Source organism: Berghia stephanieae, chromosome 1 (assembly GCF_034508935.2).
Source record: "Berghia stephanieae isolate SIO BIC M18660-M18661 chromosome 1, UCSD_Bste_1.3, whole genome shotgun sequence".
NCBI classification, from domain to species: domain Eukaryota; kingdom Metazoa; phylum Mollusca; class Gastropoda; order Nudibranchia; family Aeolidiidae; genus Berghia; species Berghia stephanieae.
The window spans coordinates 122,000,547-122,024,924 of record NC_088360.1 but is presented as its reverse complement, the minus strand read 5'-3'; the positions used below and the strand labels follow the sequence as shown (position 1 = coordinate 122,024,924).

Here is a 24,378-nt window from a genome sequence, read left to right as displayed (position 1 = left end):
TCAAATTTAGTTAAAATATGTTCTATCCTTTATTTTCATGACGTCAGATCAAAATGGCAGCGAGGCTTTGCTTCACACTCGAAAGGTACCGAGTTCGATCACCCACCGCTGCGCACTGTGGCCTTGAGCAAGTCACCTTGCCCTAGCTCAATTTGTGGTGCTACACTCCGGCTGACGCCTGGGTTTTTCCCGTCTTCCCTTGGAATAGATCCTAGAGACAAATTTCCCCTCTGTGATGAATAAAGGGAATTTTATTTATTTTTTTATTATTTAAAATGTTATTCACATATACCTCTATAGCATGGTCCACGTCATCAAAAGGTTTCATCTCAGCTGTCCCCATTTCTATCACAGGGTTTTCAATTACCTGAAATGGATCATTAATTTTTACATTTTCAATGCAATCAGGTTTGTTTTTTTAAAAACAATAAACAACAAATTAAACCTGCTGAGGGGGGAAGGGGATTCATGGCAGGAGTGTTTCCTAGTGTCTCTAAGAGTAGAGTATTAAACATCAAATGCAAGCTGAACGTTAGCAGCACAATTCGCGTTCAACCTTTCACTAATATCCACCATGCAACAGATAGCTGGGGTGATTTAAATATGACAGCAAATATTTTTATGTAGATCGTATTCAAACCATATAGGAACAAGCAATCCTCACTTTCCATTTCACACTTCAGAAATCAAGAAAGACTCTGACTCCATGGCTACGAATTTTATATTAAAAATATACTTGCATTGACTCTTCCATTCCAAAGGATTTGAATCACACATTCAAGTTACGTCTCTTTGTTCTAACAAATCCCTCTTTAAATCTAAAAATTCAAAACTGATCTCAAATAATAAAAAAACCCAATGAATCTGAAGTTACACATCTACTCGTATTATGATCACGAGCACATAATAGCAAAAATATATTTCCATATCTATTCTTCAAAAATGTACACCTATGGAATGTCATTGCGTACACATTTCCCTCTGTCCACCCAGTAGTGATTGGATAGCTGAATCAGTCAGATGGCTAAAAGTACTTTGCAATAGGCTAGTGTCCTATCCAAAGGGTAACATTAAATTATTACCCTCATTGTCTGTTTAATGCTTTGTGTAACCTTTGATCTTGCCAACCAGTCAAATGGGGTGACATTCTCATGCATTTTGAGTGTATGTATATCACTCATCTTTCTTACCTTGGTGGTGGTACGATGTGTATGTGTCCGTTGCATGCTTTGCCCCTGTTGTTGCTGATAGAGATGTGCCTGGTATAGGGGGGCTTCACTGGACACAGTGGAGACAGATGACAAGGATGTGAGCGAATCCGTCCTCCCTGAGGTGAAAGAGACAGGTGTAGCACCACTTTCATCATGGTATGTGGGTCTGGGGAAATACAGTGAGCAAAAGCATTCTGAAAATTGCTGTCAAGATTCATATGGTTAGTTTGAAGAGTAAGGCAAAGAGTAAAATTGTTGAATACCATGAATTTCTGAGTCTAAAGACTCAATCAGCCTGGGGTCAGAATGTGTGATCAATTTCTTGTTTAAATCAAAATACCCAACCAAATTTCCCCCTTAAACAACAAATGTAAAGAGGGAAAAAAAATTATGTTTAATGTTAAGTTTGATATTTGTTCTTAAACACTTAAAAGATTTTCATTTGGAATAACACAACCAAATGATAGACAAGGACTCCTACCGATACAAAACGTATGTCTAAAGAAAATCAAATATATCTATAATACATATAATATATATATATATATATATATTATATATATATATATATATATATATATATATATATATATATATAATATATATATATTATATATATATATATATATAAATGAATCAGCAACTTAATTCCGTGCTCATCATGTAAATCAACATATTAAAAATATTTGGAATAGATGTATAGATTAATGATTATTATTTTCTCTTATCTTATCTGATATTTCCAATGTTAACATATCCACGGAATGTGCGAGGAAAATTTTTTAAAAAATATTTTAAAAGAATGACTTCACTAATTTTCCTCTGATAAAATGATAATCAGCTTGAAAACTGATAAACTGGGACACATAAACCAATGACAAGCGTGTATATTTGAATATTCATAAGGGCTGAATTATTTAAGGGCCTAATTTAAAAAATAATTTAAAAAACAACTTAAATTGTGTCATATAAACCTCCATGTAAAATCCTAAACCGATCACCCACCTGTTGGGTGTTGCAGGGGTAATGGGGTCATCACTGTCAGATGAGAAGTACCTACTATGACCTCCTCTCTCTCCATCCAGGCGACCGATGGTTGTGTTGACGGAGGAGTCAATTTGGTTTAAAATGCGGTGGGTAGCAGATCGTTCATAGTTGATCATGTGCATCAGGCGTCCTGCTTCGGTGGAATGAACAACATCGGGAGGTAGAGAGTTCGGATCTGATGTGATTCCTTCTTGCTCATCCAACATGACCTGGTGGTTGTCATAACAAAAAGTTGGGTGTTTGGAGGTATGGGTTGGAAGAAGACATTCCACGAAAAGTAAGTAAGATGAAGCAAGACTAAATCAAATTACAACAACAATTTGTTCATTTCTTTGTGTTCTTTTAGATGACATTTACTCTCTTAATATTGATTCTCAATCTATTTTAATAATAAACTTGCTACATTTTGTAAATAACAAAGTGTCTGAAAATACAGAAAAGAGTCTCAAACCATGAATTTCATTTTCAAGAATCAAAATCACTTACTACACTTATAGGTCACCTGAGTGACCAGTAAAATACATGCAATTACGAAGGTAGGCAATAATCTTAAAGGGGGGGGGGTATAAAAATTAAATGGTTGGACTATTAAAAAAATAACAATGAAATTAGACTTATGTGTATTTAAAATATGAATGAATAATTTGGCTCAGCCAATTAGTTTGTATAAAGAATGATAATCAATTGGTTTACGAAGAATAGGAAATGACAAGTTTCAATTTCCCCACCTCCATAGATTTGCGTAATTTCCTCTTGGCTTTCTGTATCCTCTTAAGATTCCGTAGAGTAGCCCCGCTCTCCATGTCACGACAGAAATTGAGGAAGTCCAGGTCAATGTGGTAGCCATAGGGACAACATGTACATTTGCCATCTACATAGGTCACTTGTTGTGGGATGTGGGGCTCTGTGGTCAGGTGGTGTTCAGGATCTGGTGAAGAATTCAGAAAAATAGTATGAAATTCTCTCGTAAATTTTAGTTCCGGAATATCTTTTTTTTTTTTTTACATATACCGATGAGCTTTACAAACGGTCTCCAACCAACAGAAACCACTTAATGTGTAGGACGGGGGCTTAACGCTTGTGAGGAGCTTTTACCTTTTTTTGACAGAGACAACACTGTTACAGGATAGGTACTCATTCACACCTGAGTTATGGAGAGAGAATGTGAGTAAAAAGCCTTTCCAACGGACTCAAAACAAATTCATCACAAATACACACACAACCACTCCCACACATAAACACACAAGACCATTTTGAAGGTGCATTCACTTCATTTCTTTGAAGCCAAATTCCGTCAACATCTAATAATTAATTTTCGGGAATTAATCAATTGTTTTATCACTAAGTCTAGATCTCTTGTTGTTCACTTTAACTCTAGTCTAATGTAAAATTTATTTTCAATTAAGTCAGTCCGTTTGCTTATTTCGTCTGCTTATTTCGTGAGGAGTGACGCCGGGTGTGTGTGTGTGTGTGTGTGTATGTGTGTGTGTGTATGTATGTGTTTACGTGTGTGTAAGGTGGCGGGAGGGGGGGGGGGGGAACGAACAGAAAATAAAGATCTTCAAAGCAGGATTTTAAAATAATCAAAATGACTCCTTTCATCGCCTTTTCTTTGGTGTTGTTTTTTTTTTTTTCTTTCTTTTTCTGAGAACAGTTCGTTAATGGTTTGAAGTGTTAATTTGTACTCTAGATGACACAGCACAATAACAAACGATCAGATATTAAAGCCGTTTTTAAAAAAGGTAAATTCATACAAAATTCATCAATGCCGCTTACAACGCCGCGAAGATGATTCATTTGGTGCTCTGTTAGGTTAACCTATTTACTCTGTGATACAACTCTAAGCGGAAATATTTGCAGGTCTGATAACCGGACGTATTTACGGACTTGTTTTAAAGTTGTTCTAATGGACAATTTTTTTTTTTTTTTTTTTTTGCGTTGGTTTGAGAATAATTTTTCCATTACAACAATGAATCCATAACAATTTGGGTTATCAGACAGACCTGCATCTGCATGTCGGTACGACAGCATTGAAATAAAATGTAATTGTTTTAAAGGAAACAATGCAGGGTGTGTGCAGCGCACGTCGGTATAAGTACGTGTACTTGACGTTGCAGGCATGTGTTCTGAATAATGCATAAACCGTTACCTTTGCTCCAAAACCACTGTGCAGATATTTGTAGGTCTGATAGCCGAACGTAATAATTATAAGCTTCATTTAAGTGAAGTAATGAACAACGTTTTGCGTAGGTTTTGGGGTATTTCCATTACAACATTGAGAGCCTATAATAATTTGGGTTAACAGACCTGCAAATAAGTACAAGTTTTCAACAACATAAAATAAAGTTAACTCGATATCTACAGTTGTAAAACGTGACGTCATTTTCAGTTTAAAAAATCAAAGTACAGTTCTACATCTATTTGATCGGCGCCAGAAAATAAATAAATTAATTAAAATATAAAAAAAAATATTAAAAAAGATTATGACTTTACTACGAAATGGGGCCGTGAGTCACCAAGCAAGAAACACTCGAACGGATTAACCCGTGTGTTTATTTGATAATGCTATCCGTGTTCAAATGGTTCGGTGTTGTGAACCAAACAAGGAAATCTACATGAAAGATAAAATTCACAAATTCACAACTCCTTTCTTAATTTAGAAAAGGACAAAGGGAACAGTGCCTACGATTAGGAAACAGGCAAAGCCAAGATATTTCAGAATCCTAAAAGTGCAAAAATGTTGCAGTTTGAAACTTAAAGCCAGAAGTCAAAATCGTGTCGTGTATAGGATCGCAAAGATTATAATATACATTTTCTAGATTGTTCAAAACAGCAAACGTTACAATGACTGAAACATACGCAAAGAATGACATAATGTGAAAGGCGGATAGAGTCAGTGTCTATCCTAGTATCTGTATCGTTACACGAAGAATAGCAACTGTTTTGAATAGGACGCATTTTTATAGCTAAGTAGTTTCTGCCAAATCGATCAAACCAAGCTACCCAATCACAATTTTGAGAGGACGAAGGGTCGGATTAAAAAATTAAATATATCGACCGAACACGGGAAAGAACAGTGTTTCTTTGGTTGTGAGTCGACTCTCTACAAATCAAGCTACAGGACTATCTATGTTGTGAATATAAAAGCATTAATAATAGATGACCCCCCCCCCCCCCCCTTAAAAAAAAAGAAAAAAAAAAGAATTATTGAGCTTGACATTAACTATTAACATATGAATATTGTATATGTTAATTAAATGGAGTAAAGTGTGACGTATGTTTGCATGCAAAATCTAGGTAATAGATCCACATATTTCTTATAATATTAATTAACATAGAGCACATATACGTTGGTCAATAGACCGAGCCCATTGGTGACACATACCAACTCTAATATTACACGGGGAAATAGGTCAGTAATGTTGTAAGGTCCTTATCTAAATGTTGTCCCATTGTTATGAATATACTATTAGCCCTTCGGCAGAACTTCGGAGACGACGTAAATAGGGATACAAGTGCCTGCTCTCTCTCTCTCTCTCTCTCTCTCTCTCTCTCTCTCTCTCTCTCTCTCTCTCTCTCTCCCTCTCTCTCTCTCTCTCACACACACACACACACACACACACACACTCCACTGACATAGAAATTGATAACTTATTTACTTGATCATACACCCCCCCCCCCCCGCCCCCAAATGCACACCAAAATAAACACTCATACGAACAAACACAAGAGTACTCCCCCCCCCCCCTCCCCCAACCAAGTTATTTACTTTCTACTATAATCGCAAGTACATACTGAAATAATATAGGTACAGTACTTTAAAAGATTATCTGTACTTAAAGTGGTTACTTAAGATGTAAACCGCGTCGCCACCCTTTAGCAACGATCCAATAACCATCTTTATCTTATCAGGGCAGCGCCCATCTCACGGCGAAACTTGACTTCCTATGTCGACGACGACACGACATGGTAAAAAAGAGTTAATTGGTTTGATTTAGATACTGATTTGCACTTAAGCATCTTTTGTGGTGACGCGAATAATCTGATTCCTTATGACACTATAAACAACACAAAGGGCATATTATAACACATTGCTATTGCTTACAAACTATCTACACATTATGCCCAAATCATTCAATTCTGCCGCACGTAATTCATTAATTATGATATGAGAACTGGGTACGGAATGTACACGCCAAAGTAATACTAAGCCGCTAGAAGTTGTGGACTGTAAAAATTAATACACAAATATGAATATAACAGTTTTTTTTAAAAAAAGAACAAGATATCAAACACGGAATGTTTCGGGCTCAAAACCCTTCTTCGGCCAACAACAAAAGAAAACCCAATAAAAACATAAATACATTACGAAAAAAAACAAGATCGACGACTAAATATTCCGTACGTCCTCTCTGTTGGAGAACAATATTGGAATGTAAAATTGGAATTTTTTACAAAACGCGTCAAAAAAATTACTTGTGTCACCTTTCTCCCTTTTTACAAAAAAAAAAGGGCGACTGAATTGCAACGGCTTATCTATCTAGTATCTTCCTGAAATTTTCACAACAAAAAACTTGAATAGTGATGAACAATCTATGCACACAAAAGAAAGCCTACTCTCAATAAGAAAAAAGCATCTCGCTATTTTTCTTTGTTTGAAAATTTCAAGCATAAAAAGGCCGCAGTAACAACGTTGAAGATTTCTCTTTTTGCTACAATATAATCATCACCATAAGATTTATATATAACCCCCCCTCCTCCCCCACTTCATTTCTTTTCACTGGCACAAACATACAAGACTGTATTTTGAACCGCCTCTCGTGAAGCTCCTCAACTTGTACGTCTATTATTTTACAGGATTGACCCAACGTGCTCCCGTACCAACCTGGCCAAAACGTCCATATCCGGAAGCAATCATAATGTATTCTAAAATAGGAATCCCAAATCAAAGCAATTGACCGGGATTACGTAACGTCGTACACTCGCCGACTTCGACTACAAGCTAAGTCCGGCATTTGGTTTATTTATGTAATAGCCCATTCATTCTCTTTCTTGTGCATGAAATCCAGGTCTATAATTCATCCACGCGCCATTTACCAAGCAGTGACCGTATCATGAACTATAAACAGTACAGTGCTGATATCAAAGAAAACGGAGAGTCGTGGTTTGGTTAGGGTTTCCAAATACTTACAATAGTAAGTGAGACATAAACATGTACATAAATATATATCTATTTAGATAGTATGCGCTTGGCTAAGAAACTCACAACATTGCCAATTTTCGTGGCGTGAAGTTAAATGGCATGCGACTTTTTATTTAAAAAACTGTTGACTCTATGTTTAATGATGGTAAAACTGGAATAAAATGCTCACTATATTTGCCTGCTAAAAAAATAGCTACCAATATAGTGTAGTGTAATCATTAATTTGAGAAAAACATGGGAAAATTTTGTAAAAAATTACACCACCCTTCTTGGCGCTCTAAAAACGATAACAAGGAGCTGAGTGACGTCTACTTCATTAATTCTATTAGTCATTTTAATTATCCATGCAATGATCTTTAATCAGAGAGACTTTCAAAACAATAAAGAGCTTTTATATACCGCAATAACCATTAAACTAAATGTGATCAAAGCACTGTATAAAGAGTCACTAACACTTAACATGTAGGACGAGACATGACGCCTATTAAGCGTTATTACATTTTATTTTTTGATAGAGACAACGCTTTGAAAGAGAAGGTACACATTTTACAACTGAATACAGTGAGAGAATGTGAGGAAAGAACATTTTACAAGGACTCAAATATGTGCTGCTCAGAGCGGGACTCCAACTCAAGACCTTTCGATCCATAGGCGGGTGTCATACCACAAAACTACATAGCCGAACAATTTGCCTCACTTGTCTAAGTTATGAATAAAATCTATATACAAAAGTAAAAATCCACAATTGAACAAAATCATAATTTTATCTCCAAAAGATAAATAAATACGTGTCAACAGAAAACTTTAGATAATTATCACATTGCATTCTGTTAAGGATTTTTTTAAAAAGATGAGCTAAATCGTGTATAAGATTAAGAACAAACTTGGTAGAACCAATGTCCTGATTAAGGGACAAACATTAATTCGAGCAGTCTGAACTGTTGTATTACTCTTGAGAAAACGTTTTAAAATAACGCATTTCTATGTGAGTGTGCGTATTTGTGTTTGTTGCGTGTGAGTGAGTGTGTGTATATGTGTGTGTGTGTGTTGATGTATCACTTTACACACTTTTTATCTTTTGTCATAAATGATTAGATGTAAAATTGATTAAATCAAATATCAAGAGCATTCAATGTTGGTACTTCAATCAAGATACTGTATTGCATTCCCAAGTTGAAATATTGTGTGGTTTATCGACGTGACAGTGACAGATGTAAGTGCCTTGGATTTGGGCAAAGACAGTGACTGAATAAAAAGTATCTAAATCGATAACAATTACTTTATACTCATTACGATACGGCCAAGGTTTTTGTTGTTTTGTTTTAATATCAATTGCAATGAGCAGATCTGGCGCAGGCATAATATTATCTGTTTTGTCAAAATCGTATTTTCTTTGAAAATTAAACCGAATGTCAAGGAATGAAAATAAGGATGCATGAATCTGTGGAAAATATTTATTTTCTTGTCTATAAACCGAGGAATGGACATGATTGACGTTGTGCGAGTTAATAGAGAAGGCCAATGATGGCCATGATGTGCGGCAACGGAGAGTGACATAAAACATCAAGCATGTTTTAGAACATACAGATCTGATTGTGATTACAACTTGAAAACATAATTATGTTAAATGTTGAGTGCAACAGAGAAATTTGGAAAACTATCACATTACATTTTGTTAAGGATTTTAAAAAAAGATGAGCTAAATTCTGTATAAGATTAAAAACTAACTTGGTAGAACTAACGCATTCTCAATTTGGCTCCGGAAAAAAAAATTCCAATCCAGCGGGTGAAAAAAAAGCTTTATTATTTGGTTCTCCGAAATTGATAACAGAATATACTTTCAATATATTATGCAATCCGATTGTATCTGCACGAGCATCTATACATACGGGCATAAATTTTTAAAATTGCTTTTAAACGTGGATAAATATTATAACTTAATAATGTCAAGGCGTGTGCTCAAATCCAGAAGTTTAATGTTGCAATGGGTTTCACGACTGTCTCGAAATCATATAGAAAGCTTTGATCACCGACGACTTGCATTGGAAAATAGCCAAAATTGCACAAGGGTTGAGCATCCTGTCCTGGCACATATAAAACGACTTTGTGAAGTGTAAAAATATGATACTTAAACCTTAAAATCGATAAATATACAAATAAACTCTATTTGCCGATGGTGTGTGCTCTCACTAAGAAGCTTAATATTGCAATGGGTTTTGGGTTTCATATTTGTCTCGAGATACAGCTTTGATCATTGGCGATTCACAGTGGAAAATGGCCAAAATGACACAAAAGTTGAGTTTCCTGGCTTGTCGAACATAAAATGACCCTTGTGAAATTTAACCTATGATAACCATTTAAATTGACTTGTAAAATGAGACAATAAATGAATAGGAAGTATTCAATGACGCAAAATTACGACATCACTTATACAGACGAATAAACATTTTCAGCCGTCGTAATGTAAAAATATAATAGACTATAATAATAATTGGATGCAAGAATGTTTTGTTTTCTCCACTCACATTTAACTGGCGCATCTTGTAGCTCTTTGAAAAAGAAAACAAACAAGACGAGGTTGGGGCTGTCCCAGCCGACGACGGAATAGCTTTGACATTTACATGGCTGTGACGTTCTTTTATTTGACAATGACGGGACTCGTCCTCAAAGAGCCAAGGGTTAATAATAATATATATCAGTTGTAAATGGCACGCGTGGGCCAGGGGCTGGCAAAATGTTAACATAACCGGTGAATAAAGAGAATAATTTATTCAGATTTTCACAAGTGCAAATTTTCAAGAATTATAATGATGGTGATAAGCAATTTTCCACACCCCACAAAACTCGAGGAATAAAGTGTGCTAGAATCTAATAGAATGACCCCAACCCCGACTACCACCCCCCCCCCCTCTCTCTCTCTCTCTCTCTCTCTCTCTCTCTCTCTCTCTCTCTCTCTCTCCCTCTCCCTCTCTCTCTCTCTCTCTCTCTCTCTCTCTCTCTCTCTCTCTCTCTCCCCTTTTATCTGTCCTCGTTTAGTCACGGTTCTCATCCTTATTTTTTTTTTTCAAACTATCCACCAATTCTATTCATCAATGCAGCTTCCTAAACCATATCTCCCCTGGCATGTCACCATTTACTATGTATTAATATTAGTGCCGCGCTGAGGACCGGACCGAGGACCGGTCCCACGGTCTTTTAGCTGTGAACCGTGGTCCAGTCCCAAAGAGGAAGACCGCCGGCGGTCCTCACTTCTTATCACCTTTCAACGGTCTCGCGCCATACTACTTCCCCAGCGATTCGTTGCCTCGGTCCTTTGCCTATCTTCCACCAATCACCACCCATCCCACTTAATTAATCGCACCCACCCCCCTTTGCCATACACTAAACGACACAGACGACCATAGAGGCAGACGACCACCTCCCTCCACTCCGCAAACCGCCCTTTCGTGTGTGAGATGGGGGGAACAGGCGGCGCACGCCTTGGACGATTCCATTATACGGGGTAAATTTCAAAATTTACTACACCATAATGATCGCAATGACAATGATCTATGATGAAGGCATGACCCCTCTTCTCTAATGGGTTATTGTTTGAAATGTATGTGACTACTAAAGATGTGTGTGTGTGTGTGTGTGTGTGTGTGTGTGTGTGTGTGTCGAACCTAGCAAGTTGCAAGTCTGATTTTTTGTTTTCTTTTGTCCATCTCTTGTCGCCACTCCTTTCTATCGCATTGTTGTCATTTAAAATAATACAATAATATTAAAATTTCGTTTGGTGTTTTAACTAATCAAGTAATATGAGTTTCATTAGTTTCTTCCGTCCAAAAAAAACAGTTATAACGTCTGTATTTTTAAAAGGTCCAATAGAATATTTGGGGACCCCGATAGCTCAGTTGATAGAGCACTCTCTTTATACGCAAAGGGCCAGAGATCGATCCCGGGTGCAGTCGATTTTTTTCTGAATCCCTGTCTACTCAGCAATGAATGGGTAGCTGAGTTTGTTAGATCTGGCGAAAAGTCACCATCGACCCCTCTTATCACCTCATCCACCCCCTCTTATTATAACTTCACGTCTCTCTCTTACTCTTCAATGCTCGCTGCCCTCTAATGTGTGTGTGTGGGGGGGGGGGGGGGGGGGGGGTGGAGGAGGTGCGTGTGTGTATCAACGCCACGAACAACTCGATCAACGCCTTGGGCGATGCCATTATCTCCGTTAATGGGGATAAATTTCAAATTTTATTAAATTATCGAAGTAACAATGAAGTACGGTGAGCAAATAAAGAAGGCATCACCCCTCTTCTCTAATTAGGTTACAATTTGAAATGAGTGTGACTACTCCGTGTGTTTTACTCCTGTAGGCCACGGTTTTCATCGTGTAGCGGTCTTTAACGGTTCAAGAATGAACGGACCGGTCTAGAGACCGAGACCGGTCCTTGCGGTCTTCATTTCCCAAGGACCGTAGGACCGTGGTCCTTAAGCTTGCCAAGGACCGCCCCGCACTAATTAATATGCATGAGTATATAAATAGAACGAAGTTGACGTCACTCGGGTCTTTGTTATTGCTTTTTGCCATCCGTGTTTATGAGAAATTCTCACTAAACTGTATCAAACAGACTTATGATTCAAGACACAGCATTTTATCTGTAATGATTTCGTCCATTAAAGAGAGAGCAGTATGGGTCTTGACAAGTTGAGGATCATATAATTTATCAGTCGATGTTACAAACAGTTAGTTCTCCCGTCAAAAGGAGAGGAAAAGGCAGAGAACGACAGAACAGCAGGCAGTGACACTGATGTGTACAATATTTAAGATTACCCCCGATGAAATGAAAATTGACCAGTCATTAATGATGCAGTGAAAGATACTGTTCTTTTCTTCTCTACCTCTGTATCCAATCAATATTTTTCTTTGTTTTTTTCCCCTGGAAATGTCCTATAACTCACTCAATCTCGACCATGATCCAGAGATGCATTGTGCTATCAAGAACCTTCCAAATTCATCACTTCGACAGAAAGTCATTGTTCATTTACAAATGCAATACGAGAAGGTATTAGTATTGTAATTTTCCAACGTTCCTTTCTTAAAGAGCTGAAAACTACGCTGTAACTTTATCCTGCAGTCTATGTTGTTGACGTACGTATTATACCTTTGAATACGAAGTACGAAGACTTGGCTAGGTGTGTTTGGTTACACGGAGACATTCTTGGCTCGTGGCCATATAAAGCAATGCATCTACAGCAATTTTCTACAATTTATTTGCAACCAAAGAGGGAAAAGAAAGAAGAATGATTCCGAACTTATGAAGAGGGGAAAGAAAGAAGAATGATTCCGAACTTATGAAGAGGGGAAATAAAGAAAAAATATTCATTTAGTAACAGCATGGCAAGCACCAAAGAAAATGATAAAATATGTACTTTGCATGCTGACATGAACGATAGAAAAACAAAAATAAGCTAAAAGCAGGATTGAACTGATTGGCCATTGATTCTATGTTTATATCGTTGTTGTCACAGATAATAAGTAGTGGGCATCGGATGATTAAAAACTATTACGAAATTACGATATTAGAAGGAAAGAATAAATACTAAAATGTCATTTGTATGCATGAGTAAAGCCGATTTCAATGATACATAACGTCTATGAAAACTTCTGTTTCTATAATGTTAATTATTCATAATCGTATGAGATGCTAAGCAACCAGGTGTAACGCAAAATAATTATATTTTGAGTTTGACACAGAGCAATGCTATATTTCTAGTCAAATAATAAATGAACTATGAAACCACATAATATGTTGACGCATTATTGACTATCTACAGGTAAGTATTCTGGGCTACTTGTTCAGGATCTCTCAGCTGTACGTTCATTTGTTACATTTTAATTTACAAAATAACACTTGAGAAAACACAGCGTATGAGGTTATGAAAAAATAGTAGTTTTGTAATGTTCGACACGAAAAAGACAGCAAATGTTAAAAATGTCATTTGATATATCAAGGGATGATTTCACTATGTTATATTTGTCGAATAATGACAAAAATTCTAAAAATCAAGGTCTGGCACCAAACGAATAGCATCTCAAAGACTTTAAAGAAAAAGGTGTTGACAAAACTTTTTCGACCCTCCCAACGTTATTTCTGCTAACTGTTCCATGCCAGAAAAACAAAAAGACGAACCTCTCAAACACGAAACTTCTTCAGGGTTTGAGACTTTTGGATAAATTTGGCAATTTAAGAGTCAACGTAATTAATTAACGTTTTAAGGAAAATGTTTTCCAGCCAAAATACAAAACTAGTGTTTTGTCAGAGATGGGAGTAGAAAGTATTTCTGTCAACAAATGCTCATCAATACTGGACAGACAAAATGTTATTTGGAAGAAAGGCAGTTTTCTGCGAACAATTTCCACTAAATGGAGCGAAAGCAAGCAGAAATAAAATACCTGATTCGAACCTCGATTATCTGCAGCTCACAATTACCAACATTTTTTTTTTTTGTATTCCAAAAAAACTTCCTTCTTTTTTTAACCCAAAACATTGTTCTTACCTCTGCGTTTGACCTCTGCAGTTCCTGTGACGAAGGTAACTTTGGTGGAAGACATTTTGATGCTAATTTTCTGTTTTCAAACCTGCAAGTGGAGTTTCAGAAGAATGCCTTCAGGTCAAGCGTGAAAATAAAGGTTGGTTGGTGATGATTTTGTAGCTATTTTTTTACATCAGTGGAGGTTATTGTAGGGTGGAAAATGGGGACGAGAGCGTTGGGGAGGGGCGGGGGGAAGATTTGATGAAAAAAAAAAAATGCAACAGCCAAAAATCACAGATATTTTTACTTATGGTTTGGTAGAAATCTTTTTCCCTGAATTATCACAAATAATTATCCAAGTAGAAATAGAATCCAGGGGCCACTAGTCGTGGTATTGGTGTTTGCTATCGGACGAATAGTTTCCAATACTCCATGGGATGGGGTCGATCATTATGCCTGGACGACAACATCACATGAGCGACCATCTGCAAAGAGAAGAATAAACATTGTCTTAGGCTTCCGTTTGGGGTACTGAAACGAGCGTGTAAATGGGAAATGGACCAGAAAGTATATAAAGCTGAAAAGGATGGGGGTGGGGTGGGGGGGGGGAGGAGAGAGGGCTGAAACATGTGCAAATACGCCACGTGACGGAAGCAGTCCGAATTTGTTAACAGTAATAACAATTTCATGATTGATTTACTTGGGTGTTCAGTCTATGCAGGGATCCCCCCCCCCCCTGCCCTACCACCCCTCTGTAAACGCTCCATTTTAACATGCAGAGGTTCGAACCTCTTTGACATGACATCATGGTTAATGAGTCAGCAAGCAACAACAAAAAAAAAAAAAAACAGTACTGCGTACATGAAGTCCCAGATATAAGAGTTTTTGACAAGACTTGGATTATTTCAATCGAACAATATTTTAAAGACGAGTTTTCTGGTCAAAACTATTAAAGCTAGTTCTTTTCAGAGTACCGCAGAATAGCTGAGAGGTTCTGACAACATTTTAAAGTTTTTAAAAAAATTAAATACTAAAATTCCCTTTATTATCTCATCGGGGAAATTTGTCTTTAGGCTCTTTTCCAAGGGAACGCTGGAATAACCCAGAAGAATAACGCAGTGCAGCGCCGTGATCAGATCTAGGGAGAGATGACTTGCTCAAGGCCATGCACCGCAGCGGGTATTCGAACTAGATACCTTTCGGGTAAGTAGCAAAGACCATACCGCTGCGCCACGCTGCACCCGTGTACTTGGAAGGAAAAATTAAAAGTAAAAGCAACAGACAACATATGCGATGGAGACAAAGCGTGAGTTGTCCTCACATCTTTTGAGGGCTTCAACAACACAACGTATTTGCTCGCTCATTACAGGTAAACAGAAATATCAGAAAGAAGGCCTTGTTCAGAGGGTGGAAAAATAGGAACCAACGAGATGGTGAAGAGAAATATAAATATGGATGTTACTGTCAACAACTACTATTAAAGTAAAATTTCTAATCTAAGACCAATGTACCATCAATGATAATAATGCATTTAATAATTTAACTCTGATTAAAATAAATAAATAAATAAATAAATAAATAAATAAATAAATAAATAAATAAATAAATAAATAAATAAATAAATAAATAAATAAATAAATAAATAAAGAAAGAAATAAAAAAAAAAAATAATTAAAAAAAAAATAAAAAAAATAAAATAAATAATAAAATAATAATAATAATAATAAATAATATAATAATAAATAATAATAATAATAATAATAATAATAATAATAATAATAATAATAATAATAATAATAATAATAATAATAATAATAAATTGAGTGACTTCGAAGATCAAAACTATAATTATTTTTGGAAGACATCAATTGTGATTTGAGAAGGTGCAACGCGTCACATCAAAGTCTGGGCCTTTTCTTTTTTTTAATGAACAAAGATATAAATAGTGATAATGCATTTCATATAAATAAAAATAAAAATAATAATTAAGAGTAACATCGAGGATCACACTGTGCCAAGAAACAAATGAAAAACAAGATCAGGAGTCCAAACACACACACAGAGAGAATTACCAAATGAGCCTATCTAGAACTAGGTATCTTATCGAGATTTCACATCATCATTATAATAACTGCGATACGTGTGTTCAGTGTGCAAACAAGAATTGTATAGCTACTTATAATAGAATTGTAATATGTTGGGAGATCGGTGTTTCACGGCTATTGTGATCATATGAATAGATGTTATAATTACAAAACGTTGTTTCTTGAATACGCTTTCTTGCAAAAGTGGCATCCAAAAATTATATATATACACATATATGTGTGTGTGTGTGAGTGTGTGTGTGTGGGTGTGTGGGTGTGTGTGTGTGTGTGGGTGGGTGGGTGGGTGTGATTTTAGGCGACACATTCATCAAAGCGCACCCACACACACACACACAACTGGAAGTAGAGATAAATATCTATTATTACGTTTTAATGAGAAATAAAAAAAGAATAGCATAACGATGTTACTTGGAAAGTGCACAATGAAAATGATTTCGTCAGTTCTATTTGTTTATCGATATGCGTCAACAACGAGTAAATAGAGACGCAGGATCAGGTTTATATGTAATATTATGTTGTCAGAACGTTTAACATTTGTCTGCCGTGCTCTGGAAATCATGTACCTGAAAATTTGGCCAGAAAACTGTCCTTCAAACATCAATCGATAAAAATTACCTTCATCTTGTCAAAAACTCTCAAACCTGAGACTTCCTAGGTTTGATAGTTTTAGACAAGTTGAGGGTCCTTTTAATCGACCGATATATGAAGGACAAGTTTTCTGGCCAAATTTGTTTTAATGTGTTTTCAGAGTACGAAAGTGCATTGTATGGATATGATCTAAAATGTTACACAGTGTGTAATACGACTCGCCCTTAATTGTATATTATAGAATATGATAATAAGAGGAAAGAGAAACTGTGAAAAAAAAAGGTCATTCAAAAATTCAAATTGATCTTTTTTTTAAAAGATTTTAAAAGCTGTACTTGGGTCAAAATGCGCAAAAATTTATTATGGGGAATATAAATTAATAAGCACCTGTTCGTGAGAACAAAGGGGGCAAATCTTACGCTCAGGAAAAGCAACATCTATACAAATGTGGACTATATGTGTAGAACTTTTCGTCTTAAAAACAAACAAAACGAAACAAAATTATAAACCAAGTATCTCGTACTAACCGAGACAGAATGAAGTCGGTTAGTGACGATACTACGACAGGGTTGAAAGTTGAAGGACATTGGGACTTGAAAGACGCTCCATTATCTCGACGTCATGCGGTGCCCGGAAACAAGCTTCTCCATTCACTTGTATTTTTCTTTTGGACACTTCGTGTCACTCATGATAGCTTTTACGACTATTAAATTTCTATTCACGACTTACAAGGGCTTTTTCTCATCCACTTTTTAATAAAAACTTGTTGAAACAAAGAAATTCATCAGATTTAAATGATCTTTAATGCATTCATTGATTAATCCAATTACTTAAAACCGTCGCTTTTAAAATACGCATCAACTGAAACTTTTAAAATGTCTTTTTCTCTTCCAATTTTTTTTTCAACTTTTGAAACAAAACAATTCATCATTTTTAAACGATCCATTCATTCGTGGCTCATATAATAAACATCAACTTCGATTTCAACATGTTATCCTGATATTACCGCAGGACATGGACATTGGTCATAAAGAAGACCAAGTTTTTCAGAATAAGTAATCTGTACTCATGGAACACATCATCATCATCATCATCATCATCATCATCATCATCATCATCATCATCATCATCATCATCATCGACTATATCACTAACAAGTTTCGTCTTGGAAAAAGAAACAACAAAACGAGAAGTAATAAGGGAAATATATATATATATATATATATATATATATATATATATATATATATATATATATATATTATATATATATATATATATAAGATCTGCCAGTATTATAGGAAATTTGATGAGAAAGGAGTTCCATGCTAAACCAGTTGAAGTTTATGCACGGCTTAAAACGATTAAATTTGTAGCACAATATTAAATGCCCCTCCCAGGTGTATCTATTCTAACATTTTCACGAAGGTCCTTGCTTGGGCGGCATTAAATAAACATATTATGACACCGCCACTGACAGTATCCCTATCGTAAGCAAACGGAGTGTAAGGTTTGCAGATGGGGCGTAGAGCGTAGAGAGCTTTGACTTCGAGCTTGATTTCAAAATTATTTACACATTGTATATTATGTCAGGTAGATAGGAGTAGGAGGGGGGAAACAGTGGGCAGGAGAAATAGATTTTTTGTTGTCACTGTCATTAGACTCAAGGTATAGACTAGATACTAAAGCATTGCACAAGCAAATTTAAACGCAAAATTTATGACGTCAAAAAAAAAAAAAAAAAAAATAACGCATCCATTCAAATAACAATTTTAGGAAAGTTGGTCATTTCAAATCATATCTTCTGGACAGCGTGGCTCAGCGGTACGGTCTTTGCTTCGTACCCGACAGGTACCGAGTTCGAATACCCGATGCGGTGTGTGGCCTTGAGCAAGTCACCTCGCCTTGGCTCGGTTTGCGGCGCTGCACTGCGGCTAACGCCTGGGTTATTCCAGTCTTCCCTTGGAGTAGACCCTAGAGACAAATTTCCCCTGTGGGATGAATTAAGGAATTTTTTTTTAATTTTTTAAAATCTGCGTGGAAAAATCAAGGACATCATCATCAAGTATTTATTTGTCGTTGTCGTCGTCGTCGTGTTGTTGTTGAGGATGTCGTCATGTTGTGTTGTTGTTGATGATGTCGTTGCTGTTGTTGTTGTTGTTGTTGTTGTTGTGATTGTTTGTTAGGGTTTTTTTTTTCCCTGTTAAGACGAAGTAAAATTAATGTTAAAGGAGATATGTGGAGGAAAAGGACCAAGCAATGTAAGTGGCGCATCAAAACCAATAATAATAATACGTAAAACGAAGTAGAAATGTTCAAAGACGACTCCCCTGTCTTTAAGCAAGCCCGTTTACGACGCGATAGAGCTAATTTAGACGAGATCATAAAAGTTGTGTAGAACTGTCTTCGATATAATTTGAATACGCGATCTTTCTGTCCCCATGCTTGCTTGCAACATGACCACTTTTGTCTGAACAGGTCTGGTTTACACGCGTCATTATTGTTGCTTTGTGCAGTCCTGATTCCAAATTAAAGACATGTCAAGGTCGTGGTAAAAGATAGCTTTGTCAGTGACAACCCAATTGCGACCAGGACGGTGAAGCTACAATACGGTTCAATGAATGAATGAATGAATGAATGAATGAATGAATGAACGATAGGGTGAATGAAGGAATGAACGATCGGGTGAATGAATGAATGAATGAATGAATGAATGAACGATAGGGTGAATGAAGGAATGAACGATCGGGTGAATGAATGAATGAATGAATGAATGAATGAATGAATTAATTAATTAATGAATGAATGAATGAATGAATGAACGATAGGGTGAATGAAGGAATGAATGAATGAATGAATGAATGAATGAATGAATGAATGAACGAATGAACGAACGAATAAATGAATGATTCGAGGAATAGATGAATGAATAAAGCACGGTATACGCATTGGATGAGCTCTAAACACAGGCTTCAACTCGCATTCTCTTTCTCTAATTGAAAGAGAGATAATAAATTGAGCTTTGAGATTTTTTTTATATAGTGCAATATCCACTAAACGTGCTCAAAGCGCTTTACAAGCGATCCCTGGCCTCATAGGCGATTTTACAATTTTTTCGACAAAGCCAACGCTGTTAACGGCTAGGTACTCTTTTTACACCTGAGTACGGTGAGAGAATGTGAGTAAAGAGCCTTCTCCAAGGACTCAACTATGCGCCGAGCGAGGCTCGAACCCAGGACCTTCCGATCTGAAAGCGAGTGTTATACCACTAGACCGCATAGCCGCACCCCCCCCCCCCCCCCCCCACAAAAAAAAACAGGAAAGAATTCAATATTTAAATAACAATTCTACAAATCCTAGTATGCATGAACATAATATTTCCTAATATTCGGTAATAATATGAAAAAAAAACGAAAAAAACAAACAAAAACAAAAAAACAAACAAAAAAAAAAAAAACCACCTAAAACAATAACATGTAGCATATCTGACCTTTACATAATGTTATATTTCACGACTAATAAAGCATTTAACTAATCAAGCCGTCAAAGAGATATTGTGTTCCCTGCTGGTTTACGGTTTAATGGAGATAATCCCATTCAAAACCCGAATGTGTGAATAATTTAATAATAATAATAATAATGTATAGGACAGCACACGCGATAAACATTAAATAGTGATATATTGACATATTATTACTTGGAAAAGACAAAGATAAATAATCTCTTCAGTCTAAACTTCAGATGACCTCAACCATATATTTCAACCACAACAAATCAGCATTCTAGTGAGATAATGATACGCGATAAGTAACTCTCTATTCTTTCCTCTGTGACAGGCAACTGATAAGACTCCAATGAGAAATGTGAAATTTATCAATTCAGAATATTGTTTGGGTGTGTTTTGTTTTTGTTTTGTTTGTTTTTTAATTGTTTTTTTTTTCTGTATTTGATTCCCACTTCAGGGCCGGTATTGAATTCAAAGTTATGAAATTGCCCGAGAGCGACGTGTACTTATTTGCAGGTCTGATGATACAAATTGCTATGGGCTCATTATTGTAATGGAAATATTCTCAAACCAATGCAAAATAATGTCCATTACAACAGCGTTAAATCAAGCCCATAATTGCGTCCCGGTATTATGCCTGTAAATAAGTGCATGTCGTTTGAGAGTAAATAAAAGCCCTATCTCACCCCCCCCCCCCCAACCCCTTTGTTTTTTCGCCTTGCCCTGACTTCGGCTTATGATTCATTCGGCTAATAATAGAAGCTGTAATGACTTGACCATGGAATTCCAATACGTGTTTATCATGAATGAAACTGATAAAAAAAAATATGTAATGTATCCATAACAAAAGGTGAAATCCATAAGTAAATGACAATGAATTTTTAAAACCCGTTTCATTCTTTGATAAAAGATACAATAGATTAAGCTACTGGTTTTAGACCAAGTACAGTTTCATTCAGAAATGTGGAGAAAATTGAGTGAGGTATTATGTATTATCGGTATGCACACTTCAGATTGTAAGTAACGTGCTAAGCGAATCTATATAGGAAAGGAATGATCGAGGACGGCTAAAATTTGAGCCGTTCAATATCAAATTAACATATTATGAATTGGTAATTAAGGATAAATCACGTCAGAAAACCCTTATGTAAGCCAAGTCAGGAAAGCTAAGCTTGACTAACAAGATATCATCTTCTACAATGTAAGGCGCCAGGTTGCACCTGCTGTTGGGAGAATTAAAAAAAGGAAATAGAGACAGTCCACTGAACATCAGATATCATTATGAATAGAGAATTATGGTGATTTAGATGCAACCAAAGATTGCCTCAATTAAGGCCGGTCTCCTCATCTGAGAGCCTTTTAACCGATAAGGCGAATGTCACCAACTAAAAAAAAAATATTTTTTAGTGTAGAGGGAATGGATTTAACGGATATAGATAGATAGATAGATAGATAGATAGATAGATAGATAGATAGATAGATAGATAGATAGATAGATAGATAGATAGATAGATAGATAGATAGATAGTAGATAGATAGAGAGATAGATAGATAGATAGATAGATATATAGATAGATAGATAGATAGAATTTGAAACCGTAAATAAACACCGTTACCGTTCCACTATCGTAAATTAAATCTAAATAATATATAATCATGATACATGCTCGTGAAATAATATAACATTATCCTGAGTCTGAGAGTCGATGAGACACTATCACAATCGCCAACACCGACACAAATGTTTATTTACATCATCAATAACGTCTTTGTTGTCTTTAATCAAATGCACGAAGTTTTATTTACGATTTAAAAGACAAAAAACAAACTTAAGACTAACAAAATAGAGATCAGACGTTTGTCTAAATTTATTACCCCTTGGATCATTACTTTTAACGTGGAGAAAACACATAACAAATAACGTGGAGAAAACACATAACAAATACACAACATCTACCTTTAGCGCCCCACCACAGACAAATTATATAGCCAATTTTATGTCTTTGTTTACATCCCAAAGAATCACCTTTTTACCAACCATTGAACGTCACCGGATACACCATTTAAATTAATATCATAATCATTTCTACTATACTATCATAAATTACATTTAAATATAATCATAATATAGGGTCGTGAAATTATAAATTAATCCGAGACTGAGAGTCGGAGACCCTATGTGTGCGGCTATGTGGTCTTGTGGTATGACACTCGCTTCCGGATCGGAAGGAACTGAGTTTGAGCCTTGCTCGGCGCATAGTTTCAGACTTTGGAAAAGGCTCTGTACTCACATCCTCTCACCGTACTCAGGTGTAAACTGAGTACCTGACCGTTAACAGCGTCGAAAAAAAAATGTGTAACATCGACTCACAGGCGTCACGTCCCGTCCTACATGTTAAAGCGCTTTGAGCACGTTTAGTGGATATTGCGCTAAATAAAAAAAAAAAGCTCAAGGTTCAACCCTATGAGAAGCGCCGACAGCAACACAAATATTTGCATCATCAGTGATGAGTGATGTCTTTGATGTCCTTAATCAAATGCACGATTTTTTTTAAATTTACGATTTATTTTTTGTTTGTTTGTTTGTTTGTTGCTTTAGGTCTCTTCCAACACAATTGAGGTTATATGAGAGACCGCTGTAACAAAAAAACAAGCAATCTAACAAAAATAGTACAAATGTAAATCAAAATCATAACCTAAAGATATCATAAGCTAAATTATAAATAACCAAGAACAAACAGGCAGAGATTTACAGGAAAAAAAATATCCCCTGTCAAAAATACAATCACAAACCAAAGAAGCAGGATAGGCTAGTAAAGAGAAGAAGAAACGACATCACTATCGGATCGTACACCCATGCGAACATCATAGGTATATGATTCAAGGGTGACGCTCCCATCCAACCACCCGCTAAATTTACGATTTAAAAGACAAAAACAGTTTTAAGAATAATAAATAGATAAGAACGTAAAAGATCAGCAAACGTCAGTCTAAATTTATTATCACTAGGCTCATCACTTAAACATGGAGAAAACACATAACAAACAATAAATACCGTACCTCTGACAAGTTATATTATAGCCAATTTTTATGTCTTAATTTAAATTCGAAAGAATCATCACTGTACCAACACCACTGAACACCACCGCCTACACTGCAGCAACGTTACAGATTCAGGACGAAAAAAAAATAAAGCCAAAACATTTAGACGTATACTGGATTTGTCACTTTACGAAATGGCTTGGCTAGGGACTAGACACACACTCTCGGCCGAACTTACGCAGGTTGAGAGATCAAAAACGGCACACCTTCTTCTCATTCTTATTACTTAGTTCTTACTCCTTGTATGGGCGACTTACCAGGTTATTTCAAGCACAACAAAACTACGCGTGGCAGTCAAATAACAGTGTGTCAAATGAAGCGTAAAATGTACACAGGGGTAAAAGTGTAGGAAGATGACACTGACTGGGAGAGAGGTAGGTAAGACGTAAGAAAGAAGACATTCTCGATGTCACTCTTGAGTCGTTAGACAGTCGGGAATGTAAGACGCATACGCAATACAATGCAATAATGACAGAATAATCGGTTGTCTTTAACCGTCATGAAATTGGACGACTGAAAAGTTGTGAGCAGACACTATAGAGACAAGAGAAAATATGTTGGGATTTTGGGGTTTTTTTAAACTGTTTTATAAAGATAGTCAGCCATGTCATTATTATTGTTGTTGCTGTTGTTTTTTTTTTTGTTTTTTTGTTTTTTTTTTTCTGGGTGACTTTTTGAGAGGGTTGGATTTTTGGTTGGGGTGGGGGGGGGGGGGCCTGCCCCCCCCCTCTCTCTCTCTCTCTCACACACACACACACACATTCACACACACACACATACACACACACACACACACGCACATAACAAACATTAAGCATTAATATTATATTTGTTGATAATCTTCATTTATACTACTAATTTCAATTATCGATAATTCACACTATTTCCCGCGCATTTTGGATTTAAAGAAAGAATAAATACAGAAGATTATTGACCAACCAAAAAGATGTAACTGTCCCATTTGCGAGAAAGTAATAAAAGCACAACGACCGCTAAAAGAGATTGTAAAATATAAACAGAGAGAAATGAGAAAATAGAAGCAGGTGCAACAAGCAAAGGAATATGGTAGAGAAACGACTTTCAACGCACTGCATAATT

General features: G+C 36.1%; 1 protein-coding gene across 18 annotated transcripts in view; it reads right to left on the bottom strand.

Annotated features, from left to right (window-relative positions):
• The window catches only part of LOC144962948 (uncharacterized), a 74,747-nt gene that overhangs the window by 19,262 nt on the left and 31,107 nt on the right, over nt 1-24,378 (bottom strand). For 11 of the 18 annotated variants that reach the window (XM_078896395.1, XM_078896383.1, XM_078896398.1 and 8 more), the window contains 5 exons: nt 14,005-14,465; nt 2,987-3,186; nt 2,217-2,467; nt 1,191-1,377; nt 293-367 (listed from right to left, as the gene is read on the bottom strand). In XM_078896395.1, the coding sequence (XP_078752521.1) occupies nt 293-367; nt 1,191-1,377; nt 2,217-2,467; nt 2,987-3,186; nt 14,005-14,059 (768 nt within the window). In that variant the 5' untranslated portion in view covers nt 14,060-14,465. Of the gene's footprint in view, nt 1-292; nt 368-1,190; nt 1,378-2,216; nt 2,468-2,986; nt 3,187-14,004; nt 14,466-23,238; nt 23,516-24,378 lie in introns of those variants that run through there. The other 7 variants (XM_078896388.1, XM_078896390.1, XM_078896392.1 and 4 more) reach the window with 3 other exon arrangements.